The sequence below is a fragment of the Bos grunniens genome, chromosome 16 (assembly GCF_055505025.1).
Source record: "Bos grunniens cultivar Pamir isolate PY7600 chromosome 16, Bosgru_T2T1.0, whole genome shotgun sequence".
Taxonomy (NCBI): domain Eukaryota; kingdom Metazoa; phylum Chordata; class Mammalia; order Artiodactyla; family Bovidae; genus Bos; species Bos grunniens.
The window spans coordinates 52,252,373-52,274,046 of record NC_141180.1 but is presented as its reverse complement, the minus strand read 5'-3'; the positions used below and the strand labels follow the sequence as shown (position 1 = coordinate 52,274,046).

Genomic DNA, 21,674 nt, shown 5'->3' with positions numbered 1-21,674 from the left:
GTGGTAGAGCCAGGATTCAAAGCAGGCCGTTAGTACCTGACCACCAGCCGAGCTGGCACCCTACTCCACGATTTTCATCAGATCAGTGGTCACTAATTGTATTCTTCCTGTTATCTATTCAGGTGTGTGTATGCCTATATGGCTGGGGCAAGAGGGCAGGGTGACTCTCAAGGGCAGACAGGGATGTCTTCCTTCCCTCAGGACCCAGAACAGGGGCTGCCCCATCAGAAGGCTGCCCCCCACACTGTTTACACTTTTTTATGTCCCTTTGTTTTTGCCTATAAACTACTTTTTCCTTTCTCCCGGATTCCGGCTCCAGGCTGCTCTCCCAGTTTTGGCTCCAGGTCTTTCAGGGAGATAAACACAGCCCTCACCCTACTGCAGAAGATTCTAATCAGCCCAACCCAGATGACCTTACCCTTGGACCCCATCCACCTGGGGCCTTGCCGGCCACTGGGGTTCAGGGAGAGGGCTGTGAGTGGAGAGGCTGGTCACGTGCTGGGCTGTGCAGAGTCGGGGAGGCGCCCGCACCCAGGGTTTTCCTCCACCTACCCTGGGCCTGAGTGCTCTCTGCCACATCGAGTGTCATGGTTGGGGAGCCCCAGGAGCCCCAGATGTGGCCGTCTGTTGGCCTGCGTTTGAGGAAGAACGTTCAAGGTTTGTGTTGGCAGGCCAGCCTGAAGGGGAGGGGAGGCTATCTGTTTTCCCCATTCTGCAGGCTGTGCCTACCCCCAGAGGAGCAGCAAGTCTGGTAGGGCGGGGAGGGGCCAAGCCTGCCGAAGCACACCGATCCCCAGCCCCACCTTTCTCTGGCCCGGAGTCTGGGGGCCCACAGCGTACCCCTCTGCCACGCCATTGTTGGCCAGTGGCTGGCTTCTCCCAGAAGGAGCGTGAGGTTCTCATGTCTGAATCCCTATCAGGAAGACTTCGGATGACAGGGTGGACGGAGGAATTCCCAGATGGAGGCCAGAGCTGGGCCTTCTCCACAGGCTCAGGGCTGTGGCCACCTTCTCGGCCTCTTCTGGCCAAAGGGCAGGTACATGGTGAGCGCTGATTTGGAGTTAGCTGGTAGCTTTCTATAGTTTAGGGAGCATTTTCCAATTGTGAGGTTCTCACCACCTGCCTGGGTTTGAGGAAGGAGAGTCTCCAGTTCAGGCTGTGCCCCTCCCCACTGTGTTCCCCACTGTGATCCTCAGGCTGATCCTCACCCTCTAGATCTCAATCTGGATTCCAGCTTGTGCTGCATCCAGCCTGGCATTTCTCACCATGTATGCTGCATAGAAGTTAATAAGCAGGGTGACAACATATAGCCTTGACATACTCCTTTCCCAATTTGGAACCAGTCCATTGTTCCATGTCCAGTTCTAACTGTTGCTTCTTGACCTGCATACAGGTTTCTCAGGAGGCAGATAAGGTGGTCTGGTAGGCCCATCTCTTTCAGAATTTTCCACAATTTGATATGATCCATACTGTCCAAAGCTTTAGCGTAGTCAATGAAGCAGAAGTAGATGTTTTTCTAGAATTCTCTTGCTTTTTCCATGATCCACTGGATGTTGGCAATTTGATCTCTGGTTCCTCTGCCTTTTCTAAACCCAGCTTGTACGTCTGGAAGCTCTTGGTTAATGTACTGTTGAAGCCTGAAAGCGAAAAGTCGCTCATTCTTGTCAACTCTTTTGAGACCCCATGGACTATATAGTCCATGGGATTCTCCAGGCCAGAATACTGGATTAGGTAGCCTTTCCCTTCTCCAGGTGATCTTCCCAACCTAGGGATCAAACCCAGGTCTCCTGCATTGCAGACAAATTCTTTACCAGCTGAGCCACCAGGGAAGCCCAGTTGAAGCCTAGCTTGAAAGATTTTGAGCATGACCTTGCTAGTGTGTGAAACGAGTGCAATTGTGCAGTAGTTTGAACATTCTTCGGCATTGCCCTTCTTTGGGTTTGGAATGATAAGTGACCTTTTCCAGTTTTGTCCCCAAAGTAGCAGAAAGCTATTTAGGAGTTTTAACAGGGGCATGGTAGAGTCAGATTTGAGTTTCCGGAAGATCGCTCTGGCTGCAGAGCACTCTGGAGGAGGCAGAGCAGGGGTGAGTGGACCCAGCTGTAGTCCAGGGAGAGAGGGGCACCACCTGGGCACGCGGGCGGGCTGGCGGTGGTGAAGGTGGGTTTGTGATATAATTGGGAGGTGGAGCTTCCGGAACTCGCCTATAGATGGGATGTGGATGAAATGGAGGATGGGGGGTTTCAAGGCCATCGCCTGGGTTTTTGGCAGTTAGAAGTGGATACTTCCAGCTACAGGGAGAGGGAACCACAGAAGAAGACAAAGTTTCAGGAGACAAGTGCAACCTCAGGTGCATTGGAGGAGGTTTTGGGACATTGGAGAACTGTCAAGTTGGCAGGTGGGTGCCTGAGTCTGTTGCCCAGGGTAGGTCTGGGTTAGAGATTCACGTGTGTGTCTTCTCTCCAGAGGAGGCAGTGGGAACTACATGCCCAGAAAGGACAGCCCCATTTGGACACCAGTTCTCCCACAGCCCAGTCAGATTTCTTTACCCCATTTCATGTTTGCCAGGCCCCCAGCTCTCAGATGCCCGTGGGTTTCCAGGTTTCCAGACTCACCTTTGTCTCAAGGGCTTCCTGGCCACTGGGAAGTCACACCAGCCAGTTTGTGCAGCTCTGGTGCTGTGAGGTGTCTGACTCACTCTTGGAGCAGGATCGCAGGGAAGAGTCACTCTTGCGGTCTTCTATACTTTAGAAAATGTATGATTATTTTATTTGGGGGCAGATAGTTCATGTGTATGGTAAAAAAAGTTTTTCTAGACACACAGAAGTTTATTCAGTGCAAGTGTTTCCTCCTTGCCCGAGGCCACTGTCACCGGCGTCTGCGTGAATCTGGCAGTCTCCACATTTTACTGTGTGTGTCCTTTGGTCCACACCAATGTCACCCGGTAATCGTACACACTTTTTTGTAACCTACTTTTTTCACATAGCCATCATGGAGATCTTTTCGTATTAGCATATAGATTTACCTTCTGCACATATTCGCTGTATGAATGTCACAGAGTATTTCACGGTCCCGGAAGATGAATATATATATTGTTTCGGTCTTCTGCTTTTACCAAAAAAAAAAAAAAAGCTGTAGTGAATATTTTTGTACATATGGCATTTTACTTAAACATAAACTCAGTATTTTGGAGGCAGAAATTCCTAGAACTAGAATTGCTGAGTCAAAAGTCATTAGTATCTTACATCCTGACAGGTATTACAAAATTGCTTCTCACTGAGGTTTTTATTTATAGAAGGGTCTGAATAGTTGGAGTCAAGTGGGATAATATCCTTTCCTGTTCTCAAGAATGATGGCCCCATTCTTGACAACACCTCTTCGAGGAGCCACCTACTGTGTTATGTCTATCTTTTGAGAACATACCTTTCTGTGACTGGGGCAGCAGGGACATGTTTTTAATCATGTTCTATAGCATGGAAATTGTATATAGCACTGAAAATTTTGAAAACTGAGCATTTGTTCCTAAGAGTGTGTGCCCTGGAGGACTTGATATATTTTCTTTTCCCCCTGACTTTCTCAATAAGTTAGGATTACTTTAGGCTTTATATAATAGAAAACTCAAAATAACAACAGCTCGAACAATATAGAAGTTTATTTTTCTGTTATACAAAGGAAGTTTGGGAGTAAGGAGTCCAGTGTTGGGCTGGTGGTTCCATGATGACTTCCGTCTTTCCCCATCATCTCTGATTTCCATCCTCAAGATCACTTCATGGTCCAAAATGGCTACCGGAGTCCAGCCATCGTGTCTGTGTCCCAGGGAGCGTGAAAAAGAAGGGGAAGGGCAGAATGTGCAGCTTTCCAGCTGAGTCAGAGCTCTCTACATAGTCTTCACACACATACAAGACCAGTGTACCCTCGCACAGGTTGTTCACTGGACAAGGAAACCATTCATATCATCGTCATCATGGATCTGTATTTTTATTTCCAAGTGCTTTCTAGCAGATGGCAGTGAGGTGTCCTGTAACAAAAGCAGTATATTAGGTTCATTTTCTGACAGTATTTTGAGGAATGGATGTCTTTCCCTAATTCACACGAAGGTTCTGTCTGGATCACAGATGGCTCTGCCTCAAACACACTTCCAGCTCTTTGTTAGCACCTAATCACCCTGTCATACTGAAAGCCAAGAAATGTAGTGTTTAGCCGGGCTTCTCTGACTAAAATAAAAATTTCAGTGCTGAGAAGGAAGAGGAAAACATAGCTGGCAGTCTGCCACAATATCTCAATCTGGGAGCATGTCTGCTGGAGCAGCCAAATCACTAAGGGCAACTGGGGTGGAATGCTGGGTTTGAATAATCTCCTGCCCTGGCCACCTTTTTCTCACACAACCATGAAAGACTCACCTCCCAAGTATATTTCCTTCCCTTGATCCCCTTGAGATCTAATTCACAGAAGGGTCCTCTGAATTGCAAACACGATTTCTAAGTTAAAACTCCCGAGTCAGCTTCATCATGATGAAGTAACAATTTATAAAAGAGATAAAATAGGGACTCCTTTCAGTTAATACAGGAAGAAGTTAAATGACTGCCCTCCAAAGCTTGTAATCAACTCTTACGCTGAACATGGATGTAGATTATTGTGGCTCTTTGCTTATACCATGCACTTTCTTACTTTCATGTCTTTGCACATGCTCTCTCTCTGTTTTTACTTGTGGATTTTTAAATGCCCAATGAATTTATTTATTTATTTATCCTCACTGGATCTTAGTTGCAGTACGCAGGATCTTGAGTTGTGGTATGTGGGATTTAGTTCCCTGACCAGGGAATGAACCTGGGCCCCCTACATTAAAAATGCAGAGTCTTAGTCACTGGACCACCAGGGAAGTCCTTGTACACGCTCTCTTTTCTCCCTGGATGTATCTCTATTCCGCCATTATTTTCTGTCTGGTAAACTCCTATTCATCCCTAAAAGCCCTACTCCATGAAGCCTTTGTGGCAGGCTTTCCACTCTTACCTTTGTACACTTCTCTTTCATCTGTGTAGATATTATTGTATCTGCCATTCGAGGGATGTCATTTGTTCATTCGTTTGTCCTTCTAGGGCATGAACTTCAGCAGGCACAAGACTGTGTCTTGTTCCTTGTGCCTGCAAAGAAGCCAGCTCATCATCACAGGCAGTGTTTGCTAAACCGCCCTTTGATCCAAAAGCAAGTTTATACTTGCTTTTCCAAGGCACCAATCCAGCTCTCTTATTTTCTTCAAAAGAGCAAAATGACTTCTTGATACTTTATACATTCCAACTGCAAACAGAGTTTTCTTTTGAACTTTTAGCATCAATCTCATAGTGAACTTGTTTGTTTTAAAAGTGGTGTTTCTGCCCCAAGCATAACAGAAATACTTTACATTCAGTAAAATTCTTAGCTCGAGTTTCCTTTTAACAATGCTAAAGAGAACTAAGCACTGCTTTTACTTAATCTCCTATATTTAAAATTGTCCTTTGCAAGTCAAACCCAGAAAAACAAAAGAAAAGTGAAATAATAAATTGCTCTGTTTGTATCTTTTAGGGGTAAAGATCACTATATTGTGCAGTTGACTGTTTCAGCTTGAACTAATTCCTGATTTTTTTCCCAAGTTTCATAAGCACATGCTCAAACCTTCGATACAGAATTTGGAGACTTAAGTTGCATACAATCCCATTTCTTATCAGAGTAGTCAATTGTTGTTCAGATTTCCTTCTAAGTTCAATATCTTAGAAATAAATGACCACCATCTTCCAGTTATTGTGTCTTTAAAAATATCTGGCTGCTTTGCAACAAAAACTACCTTTTCCTTCTGAGGCCAACTAATCATTTTTTAAGGAAGGGTACTGTGGCTCCAAGGGGAAAAAATGTTTTCATTCTGAAAGGCTCCTCACTTGCCCAATTCTTTCAGCAAAGTATTTGCCAGTATTCTGGAAAAGTGCATTACAAACAAAACAAAACAACAACCTAGTTAGATTAAATATATATTTGGAAGCTTTGGAGTAAATGAATTAACCTCCAATTTCAGATGCTAGCATAATAAAGCAGAGACTCTCGTTTCATGGTGTATTACTTCTGAATTTTTCATAGTGTCTCCTAAATATTGATGTTTTTATGTGGATAGAATATTTTCTACACCAGCAGGAGCTGACCACACAGATGAGATAAATATAGCTTTCCTTGGAAACAGGAAGCCTTAGTAAACAGAATTCTGCACCCTAATGTAACTTCTCAGAACAGAAAAGAATGGGGCCTATCCCCCAGAGACATCTATTGCAAAACACTAGTAGCCAAGATGTATATAACCTTGTACTTTCCTTAACCTTCAAGTTTGTCTTCGGTGAGAGGAGGCCAGTAGATGAACACGCCATGCACTCTCCTGCTCCCAGTCTCCTTATGCAAGTCTTTGGCAGGGTCCTAGGCCTGTCATCTAATAGGGATAGGGACAGTCGTCCTCTGGGGTCTCTTGAGGCATGAAAATTCCACATAGTGATAAGAGCACATATTTGTGGAGTACCTGCTTTGAGCCTGTGAAGTTGGCACGATCCTCATTTTACAGACGAGACCACAGACGCTCCCTGGTGACTCAGTTGGTAAAGAATCTACCTGTAATGCAGGAGACCACCTGCAATATATATGAGACCTGGGGTTCGATCCCTGGATTGGGAAGATTCCTTGGAGAAGGAAACAGCAACCCCACCAGTATTCTTGCCTGGGAAATCCTTTGGACAGAGGAGCCTGGTGGGCTATAGTCCATGAGGTCCCAAAGTTGGACACGACTTTGCAACTAAACCACCACCCCCACCACAGACTCTCAGGGTGGTTTGGTAAGTTGGCCAAAGCCCTTCAGTTGGTAAATGGCAGAGCTGGACTTTGAATTACTTAAACAAGGAAGCACGCCAGAAGATCCCTTATTGTAAACTCCAAAATGTTCCAGTTCTTAAAGGTAGTCCGGGTTGCTGTTGGAGGCAAGGGGGTTCCCATGGAATGAAGGTTCTGCAAGAAAGCCAGGCTGGCTCCTCACATGGGAACACCATAGTGGGCCACTGGGCCTCCCTAAACTCACAAGGTGTTTGCATTTTCCTTGATGTTATGGTAGGACTGGGCGACACTTTGTTCCCAGGGACCCAGTGACTAGGTCTGCCCTCTAACGTCCCACCTTCTTCCAGGAATCAAGCTACCAGTGGCTGATTTCTGAGTCAGTAAGTCTTACTGAGTAAAGAAAGCTCGGGTTGGGGTGCCACAGTTGAGGGGTGGCATAGAGGCCATGGGGAGGCCTGTGACCATGGCCACCCCAGACTCATTAGAGGGCATCCTGGGGGTGACTCCTCAGTGTACTGCTGAACTGCATCAATGAAGTTGCCCAAGTCTTGCTCTTCAAGCCTTTCTTTTCTAGACCTGTCTATACACTGCACTCACTGGAGAGTTTACCATATAATGCTTGAGTCCAAAGAAAAGCACCTTGTTAAAGTCTCTTATTATAGATCAGTTTTGCTTGTCTTTGTTCTCTATACAAACGGAGTCACATGGTGAGTTCTCTTTTGTGTCTGGCATCTTTGGCCCAGCGCTGCTTGTGGGACAGATCCATGTCACTGTGTGTAATTATAGATTATTTGTTCTCCTTGTAGGGTGTTCCATTGTATCAATAGACCCTTAACTGCAGTGGGAGGACATTTGGATTATTTCTAGTTTTGGCTTATACACGTCAGACCTGGATCATGTGGCCATGAACATTCTAGGTTGTGATTTTTGTCAAGCACGTGAACACATGTAGACACATTTTGGTTGGATCTATGCTTAGGAGTGAATTGCTGAGTCATAGAGTTGGTATCTGCCCAGTTTTAGTAGATTCTGCTAAACAGTCTTCCAGAGTGACTGTATGAGTCTCTTGTTACATGTTTTTACAGTGATGAACAATTCTTCTTATTTATTTTTTTATATTTATTTATCTGGCTGCATCAGGTCTTAGTTGCAGCACTCAGGATCTTTTGTTGCTGTGCACCAATTCTCTAGTTGTGTGGTGTGGCTCCAGAACACATGGGCTCAGTAACTATGGCTTAGTTGCTCCGAGGCACGTAGGATCTTAGTTCCACAACCAAGGATTGAACCTTTGTTTCCTGCATTGCAAGATGGATTCTTAACCACTGGACCACCAGGGAATTCCCTCCTGTTACATTTTAATTCATCCTAGTTTCTCTCCTAGGACTGTTACCTCAATTCCAATTTTGATGGGACCCTCCACCTACCCTTCCATCTTAAAGGTCAATGTCTTATCTGTGTCCAGTCATCGGACTGAGGCCCACCAGCCAGAAGTGGGCCTGAAACCCCAAACCCCCCAGCTTCAAGTGTGTGCTTGCACTGACTTGGAGGGGACAGAAGAAAAAAAAGCTGGAGGCTGAGGGAAGATAGGAAAGATTCCTGCAAGGAAGGTGACTTGGTCGGTATGGCAGCATTGCCCCAGCTTCTTTCCAAGCTTTCTGAGGTCCCACTGCCCCCAAAGTTGCAGACTGTAAGAAGGAGAGGTTATGGAATTTCTCCCCACCAGGAAAAGAAAGTTGGTAAAACATGAGAGTTTGGCTGCTGAGACTTTCACTGGCCTGGCTGGGGGGCGGCAGGGTCCTCTGGAGCTGTTACATTTAGTTCAAATTTCTGCTGGGATCTTGGACTCTGTGGATGTGGAGTCATGGTTCCACCCTTCCCCATAACCAGGAGGGTACTTGGATCCAGCTTTCTGCATGGGACTAGTTTACCAGTCTGTGCACAGAGAGAGGCTCTGCGATGCTCACCTGTTACCTTCGAGATGATATTTTCTCTTTGCCTCTTGATTCTGTAGAAGGGTCACAGTCCTTCCTACCTTGGTCAGACCCAAGTGTTTATTCAGTAACTGTTGGGATTCCTGCATCTGCCAGAACTGGGCTCAGTCTTCACTGGGATACCTTGGGGAGCAAGACAGACGGCCAGCCTTCTTCGAGTTTATAATCCAGTCTAGAGCAGGGGTTCTCAAAGTGTGGTCCATGAACCATGAGCAGCAGCACTGCTTGGGAATTAGTTAGAAATGTAGATTCTTTGGCCATACCCGAGATCCCTTGAATCCCTTGAACAAGCTCCTCAGATGATCCAACAAATACTGAAGTTGAATCACTGACCCGTAGTGTGGCTTCTCCACTCTATTGAAGGCAATTTCTCCCCCAGGGAACACTTGGCAGTATCTGGAGACATGTAATGTCATCCCACATTGGGGAGGAGGTGGTATTACTGGCTAGAGGCCAGGGATGCTGTTACAATGCACAGGCCTACTAAGAATTATCTGGTCCAAAATGTCAGTTGTGCCAAGGTTGAGAAACCTTGCCCTAGACCAGTTACAATAGATGGCAGGAGTACAGTGGTTCTTTTCTCCTTTTTTTTCCCCCCCAGATGTGTTGCTCCCTGGCCACGTGGCTTTGGGTGAGTTATGGCCACCCCTGGATTCAGTTTCCCCAGCTATGAAGTGAAGGGGTTGGACTCAGGTTGCTGAGTTCCTCTTCAGCTTGTCTGTTCAATGGCTCCAAACTAGCGACTGGCCGGCCCAGGAAGTTGGAGTGATGCAGCCCTTCTCTTCCCCTGGAGGTGGAGGTTGGGGGATGGGATGGGAAGCTGTGTCACCTGCCTGGAGCCATCCCCTCCCCCAACCTAGGCTGCGACAGCCAGAGTGCAGTTGGCCTTGGATTTCCTGGTGAACAGTGCTTCTCCCCCTTGTGAGCGATGTTTCTTCAACCAGCCCCACCCCAAAGAGCCTGCTCTGGGGAGAAGAGCCATCAGCTGGCTCCACGCCATAGCCTGCTTTGTACAAGGAGCTGGGCAGGCAGAGTGGCGCCGTCTCTCCTGAGCCTCAGACTTCCACTTTCCTCATACTCTAAATAAAGCAGCAGCCCTGACTGGGGAGATCCGGAGGTCTGAGGGCAGCCGCAGCACTCCGAGACCCTCCACGCCCCTGGAAGTGAGCGTCTGTCTAGGGTTTCACTCACTGGCCTGGGAGCGTGGGGGTGGAGTTAAACCTAAGGATGGAGGGGTTGAGCTCTGATTGGTCGGGCTCATAGGCCCCGCCTCTTCTCGGAGTTCGCGGACCAACCACCTCCTTCCTTATGGACCCGCAGCTCCAGTGCGTGGGGAAGGGGAAGGTCTTGTTTATTATTATTTAATTTGGGGGGAAAAAAATATTCTGACCTGAGAGAGGCCTCCCGTGCAGTCGTGGCTCGCCTGTGCTCTGACTGGGACCCAAAGGGCAGGTATGAAGGCTTGAGGCTGGAAACAGATGCTGAGAGGAAATAAGATGGGGTGGGTAGGTCGGGGTGGCAGGAGAAACATACCCAGCGACAGACCGGGAATGAATGCTTTGGCTGCAGATTCTAATCCTCGAAAGAGCGATGTGATTTGGGGCAAGTGCCTGGTTCTTACCTTAAGTGATAAAGAAAGTTCAGTGAAATTTGGCTTCTTAGTGGGTGGATTTTCACGGGCCATGGTTTATCACATCCCTTGAAAACCTACCAGCAGAGTCAATGCCTGTTACACTGGGCTAACCTAGAGCGCCTTGCTTCATGTGCATTTAATACCTGCTAATAAATAAAGGGTAGTTAATAGGTGGCAAATTAACATACTGCAGTTAAAACTTGCTTTGTAATCTGAGATCAATAGCACTAAAGCAATGTCCTTGAACCAAGAACTAATATTCTTATTATCTTAATTAAGGTGCAAGAGAAAGGGCTTTAAACTTTCTCCTTGAATCTGTCACTTTGCCCTGGGCTGTGCCAGCATGGCCCATCATGGTGCCCCTTGTCCAGGTCCCCAGAGTTTAGATGCAGTGCTTGAATACTGATTTCAACACTCTAGCTCATGGTTCTGTTTGTTGTCGAAGTCCAGGGGAATTAAGTATCTGCACACATATCAGGTCTGCTAGGTTGGTAGCACCCAGCAATTGTTAAAAGGCGGTAGAGGGTGAAGATGGCACCTGCAGTCTCCTAACATGGAGCTGGGTGCAGTATTTCACAATTCTGTTTCCCTGGCTGCTTCCCAAGGAGCTGCTCAAAGGGTGAGAACTCAGAATTCACATGGACAAGTGAAAGCCCTGGGATAATTCAACACAGAAAAGGGAAAGCAGGACATTTATAACCCAGCGGAAAGTGACAACCGTGCTCTTGACCTCTCTGTGCTGAAGTCAGGTAAGGAAGGTGATGTGTATCATTCACTTGGAAGATTAAAGTCATCTCCTCTTGTTCATCATGATTGCAGCTCCCTTGACAACATCCTGCAACATCTTATTTGCACCCACTGTATATGTTGATCGCACACATATTGGCAAAATGCCTTTCTGTGCCAGACATTATGCTGGGCACTGTGGTCAGGGCAGGGACTAGGATAGACACAGTTCTTGTCTTCCCAGCTCCAGATTCTTACGTTGTGACCCACCCAACAGGTGAACCACATCTGTCTCTTCCTGCTGCCAAGGGAAGCTCTGCTCTCTGCCTTCCGTCTTTTCCCACACGCTCCCCAGCACCTCACAGTCCCTGCCTTCGAATACCACAAAGACTAGCAGTTGGCTCTTCTCAAAGGGGAGGGGTTTCCCTGGCAGAGACAAAGCATCTCTTTGTGGGAAGTGGGAGAAGCCTGTGCGTATTTTCTTGGCAGAGCAAACCGCAGGGCCTTGGCAAGCCCCCAGCAGTGGATAGAGGGCACACTGGGGTGGGTTTGCTAGCGGCATCCTCCCCCTGCCCCAGGTTTCCAGGGGAGAGTTGGGCTGGGCCTGGGAGGTGGCTCTGCAAAGGTCTCTGGCCTGAGGATGGCGCCCATATTCACACATTTCTCTGACTGTGAACCTTCAGGGGAAGGGGGGTTACTTCCTTGGAAACACGCAAAACAAATAGCTAGATAATAATGCCGAGCCATTGTCGGCCTGGTACTGGTTTGCAGGAACTAAGCTCTTCTTTCTTCCCCTTTTGCGAAAAAAGTAGGGGAGTCAGACAAATGATTAAAACATCTGAGTTTATGTGAAATGTACTAAGCAAGTCTGTAGACAGAAGGTAGATTAGTGGCTGCTTAAGGCCAGGGTGGTGTGGGGGTCAAGTGCCAGTAATAGTTAAAGGGTACAGGGTTCCTTTTTGTAGTGATGAAAATGTTCTAGAATTGTGAATATGGTTGCACGTGTCTGTGAATATACTGAAAACCACTAGATTACATGGTATGTGAATTAAATCTCAATAAAACTGTTGACAACCAGCTGAGATATATGGCCACATTTGGGCCACTGAACACTCCCCCCAACCCCAGATGCACGTAACCTCCCAGCTCTTCAGACCCGCCCCCACCTTGCCCTGTATGTACACCCTGAGGAGAGGCCCCTCTCAGGGAGAGACAGCAAAGAGCAAGTGTGACTCCATCTCCTCTCCTGAGCCCACTGCTCAGAGACGTCCCTGCTCCTCCTGTGGGGGAGGGATGTCACAACAGTGGAAAGAAGCTTCTCAGAAGTGTCTGGAGGAAGAGACCCCCTCAGAGAACCATGAGGCCTCAGACATGCAGAGCCCACCACCCAAGGCTATGCAGAAGCCAACCCAGCTTCATCTTTTCTAAATCTGATTAATGAATTCCATAGCTTGGTAGGATTATGGTGATTTTTGTGGCTTTCTCTATTGTTTTCCAATTTTTCCATACTATGCTTATGTTGGCTTCCCTGGTGGCTCACCAGTAAAGAATCCGCCTGCCAGTGCAGGAGATGTAGGTTTGATCCCTGAGTCGGGACCCCTGGAGAAGGAAAAGGCAACCCTCTCCAGTATTCTTGTCTGGAAACTCCCATGGACAAAGGGGCCTGGCGGGCTGCAGTCCATGGGGTGGCAGGAATTGGACAGGACTCAGCAACTAAACAACAACAAATGTTGATGTTATTTTTCATGTCAAAAGTACACAAAATCGAGGATTGGGTGGGAAAGAAGTCAGGAATCTGGCATTTCCAGCCAGAGGTCAAGGGCTATCTGGCAGACTCTGTTGTTGATGGGCTGTTACTTTTGCAGGAGTCATGTGGCTGGAAATACTCCTTGCCTCAGTGCTGGGCTTTGTCATCTACTGGTTCGTCTCCAAGGACAAGGAGGAGACTTTGCCCCTTGAAGATGGATGGTGGGGGCCTGGGGTGAGGCCCACAGCTGGGGAGGATAAGAGCATCCGCCCATTCAAGGTGGAAACATCAGATGAGGAGATCAATGTAAGGCACCTCTTTCCAGATGGCTGAGCAGAGGGGAGGGCGGGGAGGCCCCATCTGGGGTTGGGCCTCAGGCTGGGCCTGGCACCAAGGAGGGTCTTCCAAAGTGGTCCCTCTAGGGCTATTTTCTGCCTGCTTTTCTCCTACTGGACTCACCTACTCTGCCCACCCCATCCCTTCTGCTCCTTCCCCCTCCTCTGTCTCCATGTTCCTGGTTCCCAAGGCCCAGTAGTGCCCGCGCGAGGAAAGAAGTGCCAGCTGAATCCAGCTACCTGCATTAAGGGTCACAGAGAGCAGCTGTTTCTGCCTCCTCTGTGCCCCACCTGAAACCCTGGGGATGAGCTTGAAGGCAGAAGTGAGGCCCTTCTTGGAGCCTGGGTGGAGATCATGAGTGAAAACAAGGCTGTGGTGACATAAAATGCTGCAGAGCAGAGAACCTGGCCTGGGGCCAGCTGTGGCCAGGCACCTGCTGTGTGTTTAGACCCTTGTGATCACGTGCAGTGACTGCGGTCATGTAGAAACTGAAGCTCAGAGAGGCAAAGCTGTTAATGCACAGTGACCGAGATAATAAGCTGGCGGATTTAGACTCAGATCTGTCTAATGCCAAAGCCTGGGCCCCGTCCTCCGCACACGGCTGGAATCACCAAGGATAGGTGTGACCCTGGAGTAGGCTAAGCTGAGAGCCAGGCTTGAGCAGGACTGGGAGGGTGGGTGGGACCTGGGACATCCCTACCCATCATTTCTTCCATTCTGTGGGTATGGGAGCACCTTCTGTGTGCAGACCTAGTGCCAAGTACTTGGAAGAAGAGAGAGAGCCTTCTCTCAAAGAGCTTCTCGTCTAGCAGTTGAGAAGAGGAGCAGATAATGAAGAATCCCCTGCAGTGCAGGAGACCCGGGTTTGATCCCTGGGAAGATCCCCTGGAGAAGGAATGGCAACCCACTCCAGTATTCTTGCCTGGAGAAGTCCTTGGACAGAGGAGCCTGGTGGGCTACAGTCCATGGGGTCGCAAAGAGTCGGACATGACTAAGTGACTAACACACACATACTCACATATAGTGTATCACTTAACACTGGTATCAGAGTCGGCAAATCTATTCTGCTACCTTCTTTTTTTTTTATTTAATTTTGATTTTACGTTGGAGTATAGTTGATTTACAATGCTGTATTAGTTTCAGGTGTACAGCAAAGTGAATCAATTATAAATATTACATATATCCATTCTTTTTCAGATTGGAACCCACCTGCCATGTGGGAGACCTGGGTTTGATGCCTGGGTTGGGAAGATCCTCTGGAGAATGGAAAGGCTACCCACTCCAGTATTTTGGCCTAGAAAATTCCATTGACTATATAGTCCATGGGGTTGCAAAGAGTCAGACACGACTGAGCAATTTTCACTTTCCCACACAGGTTATTACAGAGTATTGAGAAGAGTTCCCTCTGCTGTAGTATAGGTTATCTATTTTATGTATAATAGTCTGCCACCTGCTTTTGTACAGCTCCCACGCTAAGAATAGTTTTTACACCTTTAAATTGTTGGAAAAAATCAAAAGAAGAATAATACTTTGTAACATGAAAATTAACCTGGCATTCAAATTTCAGTGCCCATAAGTAAAGTTTTATTGGAACACAGTCACTCCCATCTGTCCATGTACCATCTATGACTTTTTCCATCCTACAAGAACAGAGTAGGTTAGCTGTGGCTCAGAAAACCTAAGCTGCTTATGATCTGGCCCTTTTGAAAAAAGTTGGCCCCCCAAAATAAAAAAGTTGGCCACCCTCTGCTGTCTATGTGCTGTGTGCTTAGTCGCTCAGTTGTGTCCAACTCTTTGTGACCCCACGGACTGTAGCTGACCAGGCTCCTCTGTCCACAGGATTTTCTAGGCAATAATCCTGGAGTGGGTTGCTATTTCTTCCTCCAGGAGATCTTCCCAACCCAGGGATCGCCTGTGTCTCCTGCATTAGCAGGCAGATTCTTTACCACTGAGCTACCTGGGAAGCCCCCCTTGCTGTATATAAGCCTTGATAAATTAAAAACACATTTTGTTCATACATTTAAAAACAAAAATGAGAAGTAACCTGAAGTTGAAAGTGAAAAACGTATGTTTGGGGAACAGCCACCATTGGGAAGCCAGGAGCTTTCTTCTGGGATAAACCTGACGACCCAGAGCACATGTCTGGAGGCCAGGAGCCTCCTCATCCCATCTGGTGAAATTTTGCTTTGCCTTTACTGTAGCATGGGGTCTGGTGGCTGCAGGGTTTTCTCTGTCTTCTGGAAACAAACTTTCTCTTGTGCTCTGCCCCACTCACCTTCTCTCCTTGGGGTCTCACATTTTCTCCAGGACTTACATCAGAGGATTGACAGGGTCCGTTTAACTCCACCTTTGGAGGACAGTCGTTTCCACTATGGTTTCAACTCCAACTATTTGAAGAAAATCATCTCCTACTGGAGGAATGAATTTGACTGGAGGAAGCAGGTGGAGATTCTCAACAAATACCCTCACTTCAAGACTAAGATTGAAGGTATGTTTCCAAAACACCAGCTGGAGGGGGATGTGTATGACAGAAACAACCTTCATAGACACTTAAATAACACTGGGACTTAAATAAAGCCCGGAGACCCAGAATTCGATTATTGGTCAGTGAGATGTATTTGGAAGGTATAACCCCACTCAGATGCAAAAATAATGCAAAATCCCAACAAGTCCAATGGTCTTTTGAGCTAAATGGGAAAACATACAAATAAATTAAAAACCAAAGAATTGTACAATCCAGTTCAATGATGGAACAATCTTTGGGAGGATGGAGATGAGACCTAGATCTGGGCATGGCCTCAGTCAACTCAGCCCCTCCTTGAGGCTTTGGAGTCTATGATATTGTGACTGTTCAAGGGTGCTCAAGCTGTCAGTCAAGGTTCGAATAAAAACTGTCCTGTCTCTGAAGCTTTAGACCTCCTGTCCCAACAGTATCATAGGTTGTCACCCAACTTCACCTGGAAGGAAAGCTATCTTCAAAATGTTCTTGGAAAGGTGAAAGTGAAAATGAAGTCACTCAGTCGTGTCTGACTCTTTGTGACCCCATGGACTGGAGTGGGTTCCCATTTTCCTTCTCCAGGGGATCTTCCCGACCCAGGGATCGAACCCAGGTCTCCTGCATTGCAGGCAGATGCTTTAACCTCTGAGCCACCAGGGAAGCCCAACCTAAGTTAATTTGGGATAATAGTTTCCATAGTGGAAAAGTATTTTTTTAGCCCAACACAGATTTAGAATCAGATATAGAAATGTTTAAGAAAATCAAACTCATGCTGTTAATTTGTACAAATTTATCTATTTGTTTTTAATTATAGTAAAATATTCCCCTGGAATGGAAAATGGCAACCCACTCTGGTATTCTTGCCTGGAAAATCCCATGGACAGAGGAACCTGGCGGGCTATTGCCCATAGGGTCACAAAGAGCCAGACTCGACTGAGCACACCCACATTGTAAAATACATATACCATAAAGCTGACCATTGAAAGCATAGAGTATACCTTGTTACCTGTAATGTCACAGTGGATTAAATACTTTTATATTGTTATCCAGCCAGCACCTCCATCTATCTTCAAAACTTTTTTTATTTTGCAAAAACGGAAACTGTGTCATTCAGCTCTAACTCCTGTTTCTCTCCGTCTCCCTGCTGCTGCTGCTGCTAAGTCGCTTCAGTCGTGTCCGACTCTTTGCAACCCCATAGACGGCAGCCCACCAGGCTCCCCCGTCCCTGGGATTCTCCAGGCAAGAACACTGGAGTGGGTTGCCATTTCCTTCTCCACCTAGCTTCTGGAAACTACCATTCTGCTTTCTGTCTCTGTAAACATAAATATGAATTCTGAATCTAAGGACCTTGTATGAGTAGAATCATACAATATGTGTCCTTTTGACTGGCTCACTGCACTTAGCATGCTGTCCTCAAGGTTCATCCATATTGTAGCATGGGTCAGAATTTCCTAAGGCTGAATAATGGTACATTTTGAATAATGGCACATGTTGTCATCCGTCAATGGACACTTCGGTTGCTTCTGCTTTTAGCTATTGTGAAAAATATTGCTGTGATTATGAACGTACAAATATCTGTTTATGTTCCTGTTTTCTGTTCTTTGGGTATATACTCAGAAGTGAAGTTGCTGAGTCAACTAGTAATTCTATGCTTAATTTTAGAGGGAACTATAACACTGTTTTCCATAGCAGTTGTACCATATACGTTTATCTTAAAATATTCAGAGAAGTTAAATTTACCTTCCCAAGGGTGAAAAGGGTCGAAATTGCCCAGGTTCCTAATTTTCCACCCAAGGAGTACGTATAAATTGAAAATTATAACCGCTTACACACATACTGTATGTGTGTGTGTGTGTGTCAGTGTGTCTCTTTTCCTGACTCCCTGGCCTGAAATTCGCCCAAGAGGACCTCCCTTCTCACTCTCTCTGCTGCCATCCTCCTCCCTCACGTTTAGGCCTTTTCAGGGTCCTTTCTGCTTCCGCACTGACCCCTGTGCTCCCCTGCTCATGGCTCAATCTGTGACCTCTCCTCGACGTTTTCTCCTCATCCCCACTAGCCTCCTTATTCGGCCTTCTTGTCCCCGCCACTTCCCTGTTCTGTGATGAGCTTCTGGCTCCAGGCCATGTCCTGGATGTCCTGCTGCAGATCAGTCTCTGTTCTCAGAGAGTCTGAGACATGCAGGGGTTTCAGGGGCTTCCCAGGTGGCGCTAGTGGTAAAGAATCCACCTGCCAATGCAGGAGGCATAAGAGACTTGGGTTTGATCCCTGGGTCAGGAAGATCCCCTGGAGGAGGGCACGGCAACCCACTCCAGTATTCTTGCCTGGAGAATCTCATGGACAGAGAAGCCTGACAGGCTACAGCCTATAGAGTTGCAAAGTCAGACATGAACAAAGCGACACACACACACACACACATACACACGCGTGCGCGCGCACAGTGGCCTCTGGGGAGCCCAGCACCTCCCAGCGGGGGCAGGGAGTCGCCTGAGTCACAGGGAAGTGGAGGTTCAGGGCTGGAACCCAGCTCTCTGGTGTCCCAGCCTGTCCCCTCCTCCTTCACCTGTGGCCACTATTTTAGCACTGGCCCTCGGCTGTGACCAACCACTCCCCACTGCCCTCTCCCCTCACCAAGCCCGTGGATGCCCTCTGAGCCCAGTTTGTCTCCTCAATTCTGACCCATTAGCCTGGGCACAGAGATCCTATAGGCACCACAGATCCATAGGGCGACCAGGAGAGCATTTTCACCCTAAAGGGAAGGAGGACCCATAGGGCAAATTTTAACTTTTTTTTTTTTAGTTTTTAAATTTTCAGTATTTAAAATTCAAAATGTACAGAAGGAGACAGAGTCTCCCTCTCGTCCCTCCCCAGGGACAGCATCTGCTTCTGTTAAATAACATGCTTCCAGGGATCTCCTGCGTATACGCTGCTATATAGAATGGATGTATATGTGTGTTTTTTCTAATTTTAAACTCAGATGATAATGTGATAGAATTTGAATCAAAAATAATCTCACACCACGCTGTGTGTTCCAAAGGAGTTAACATTAACTACTAAATTCAACTTTAGGAGTAAATTTAGCAGCATAGAAGGACACCCAGGATATATTGTTAAGTGGAAAAAAAAAATCAGGTTCCAAAATAGAATGTATGTAGGCTTCTATTTTTGTTAAAGGCAAGTTATGTTCTCTGTTTTTAAAAACATATGAAACTGTCACAGCTGAGGAGGAGCCTAAGGAGACTTGACAGCTAAATGTGACGTGGTGTCCTGGATAGGATCCTGGAAAAGAAAAAGGACACTGGGTAAAAACTAAGGCAATCTGAGTAATATTCCATTGTATGTGTGTATGTACCAGTATTAATTCAGTCTTTAAAAGGAAAGAAGTCTTATAAGATGTGATGACATGGACGAACCTCGAGGATATTACGAGAAGTGAAATAAGCCAATCACAGAAGGGGCAAAGGTTGCACGACTCCACTTATATGAGGTACCTAAAATTGTCACGCTCATAGAAGCAGAGAGTAGGATGGTGGCTGCCAAGGGCTGGGAGGTGGGGAACTATAGAGTTACTAATTACCGGGTATGAAGTTTCAGTTATCCAAGTCGAGTAAGTTCTAAGTATGGCGAAGAAAATGGCAACCCATGGACAGAGGAACCTGGCAGGCTACAGTCCGTGGGGTCTCAAAAGAGGTGGACACAACTCAGTGACTGGATACGCACACACAACACACACACACGTTCTGAGGAGCCACTGAGTGACACTGTACCTGTAGACAGCAGTACTGTGCACTGTGCAACACACTTAAAACTTTGTGGGGAAAAAGGCAAAAAAAAAACCTTTGTGAAGACAATAGGTCTCGTGTTAAATGTTCCTACCACCACTTAAAACTTAAAAAAAAAACCTAAGGAAAATCTGAATCCATAAAGTATGACTTTTAGTTATTAATGTATCAGTGCTGGTTCATGCATTATAATAAATGTACATCCTAACACGAGATGTTAATAGTAGGGAGACTAAGTGTGGGTATCTGGGAACTTCCAGTACTAGCTCCACTGTTTTTCTATACATCTAAAATTGTCCCCAAATAGAAGTAAGGCTTGTGATTTTTGTCTGTTTCATTTCTTCTCAAGTTCAAGAAGTAAACTTGAGGTGCTCCACTTGAAATTACTGGAAAAGTGACTTCTTGATACAGATTTGCTCTGGAGGCAGCTTTGTCCATTTTTGTTTCAGAGTGAAGTCTGCTTATTGCATGTGCTTTTTGAATGCTTAAATCAAGAGGTATTTCTAAATAGCTCTTTTAGGAAATGATTGCTTCAGCTTTGGGGGAAGATAGCATGAAAGAAACCTGTGGTTTCTCTCAATAGTCTGACAGTTTTGAAATGTATGTTTGCATTAAACAATGTAGGCTGATAGTATTGGATTAGGATGAGGCTAATTTCTGGTGAAATCTTTGCTTCTTCCTTTTTGTTTTCTACACTCCAGTCTTCACTGTGTGTTTTTCTGGCTGCTGCAGATTCTGTTTGAAATGAGGCAGGTCATAAAAAATAAAATAAAATAAAATAAAATTGTCCCCAAATAAAAAAAATTATTTTAAAAAGTTGGACGGGTAACACAGTGTTCTCTTAAGATCATGAGATTATATGTGATTCCTCCCCCACCCCACTTTTGATTTATCTTTGTTTTCTGTTTCCTACAGAAAGCATGTATTATTTGTATAGTGAATAAACCACAGACCTTCCTGTCATAGTGAATAAACCACAGACCTTGCTGTCAATGCCAGCCCTCGTGGTGGAGGTGTAACAGCCTCCCTGGCCGTGTTTGCTATGAACGCCCACTTGCTTGGGAAGAGAGACTGTTCTCAAAGTGACTCCAGCAGGGAGGGGGGCCTGGAATCCATTCATCCATCTTTGGCTAGGGTGCTGTTTCAATGCCCAGCACTCTACCTTAAAATAATTTTCTCCACTTTAAAAAAAAGTTATGCATATGTCCATCGTAGAAAAATTTTAAAGTTCATACAACCACAAAAAAGACTATAATTTGCTTGAAATTCTATTGCTCAGAAAGGACTACTTTTTACATTTTTGTAGTTTATCTTTTCAGACTTTAAAATTCCTATACACACCATATAGATATATGCATACATGTAACTATTTACAGAAATGGGGTCATACAATGGATCTGGCTTCATAGTTTGCTTTTACCACTTAGCAACATATACAGGACTGATTTCCATATTCAGTGCACATGGACGCTGTCATTTTAGATGACTGTCGGGCTTCCCTGGTGGCTCAGAGGGTAAAGCTTCTGCCTACAATGTGGGAGACCTGGGTTCGATTCCTGGGTCGGGAAGATCCCCTGGAAAAGGAAATGGCAACCCACTCCAGTACTCTTGTCTGGAAAATCCCATGGTCTGAGAAGCCTGGGAGGCTACAGTCCATGGGGTCACAAAGAGTCGGACATGACTGAGCGACTTCACGTCATAATGTCATTGTATTACAGTGACTCTGCTGTATTACAGTGTACTGTGTGATCATAGCTCAGTCATGTCTGACTCTCTGCAACCCACCAGGCTCCTCTGTCCATGGGATTTTTCCAGGCAAGAGTACTGGAGTGGGGTGCCCTTTCCTCCTCCAGGGGATCTTCCCAACCTGTGTCTCTTGCATCTCCTGTGTTGGCAGGCAGATTCTTTACCACTAGCGTCACCTGGGAAGTCCCTTACTGTGTACTGTTAAACTATAATTTGTTTCATTCTCTACTGCTGGATATATAAGGCTACCTGCACCCCACACACAATTTGTAAATTATTAAACAATGAATACGTTGAGCATTGGCACGAGCCAGGGCCGGTTTTGGGCTCTGGGAATACAGCAGTTTGAGAGCAGCCTGGCCCGGCCTCACAGACAGCTCAC

General features: G+C 46.2%; 1 protein-coding gene across 5 annotated transcripts in view; it reads left to right on the top strand.

Moving 5' to 3' along the window:
• Nucleotides 1-21,674, top strand: part of EPHX1 (epoxide hydrolase 1) — a 37,626-nt gene that overhangs the window by 6,426 nt on the left and 9,526 nt on the right. For 2 of the 5 annotated variants that reach the window (XM_086345111.1, XM_086345109.1), the window contains exons 2-4: nt 11,067-11,210; nt 13,053-13,240; nt 15,578-15,758. In XM_086345111.1, coding sequence (XP_086201237.1) covers nt 13,058-13,240; nt 15,578-15,758 — 364 coding nt within the window. In that variant the 5' untranslated portion in view covers nt 11,067-11,210; nt 13,053-13,057. Of the gene's footprint in view, nt 1-10,210; nt 10,281-11,066; nt 11,211-13,052; nt 13,241-15,577; nt 15,759-21,674 lie in introns of those variants that run through there. The other 3 variants (XM_086345112.1, XM_086345108.1, XM_086345110.1) reach the window with 2 other exon arrangements.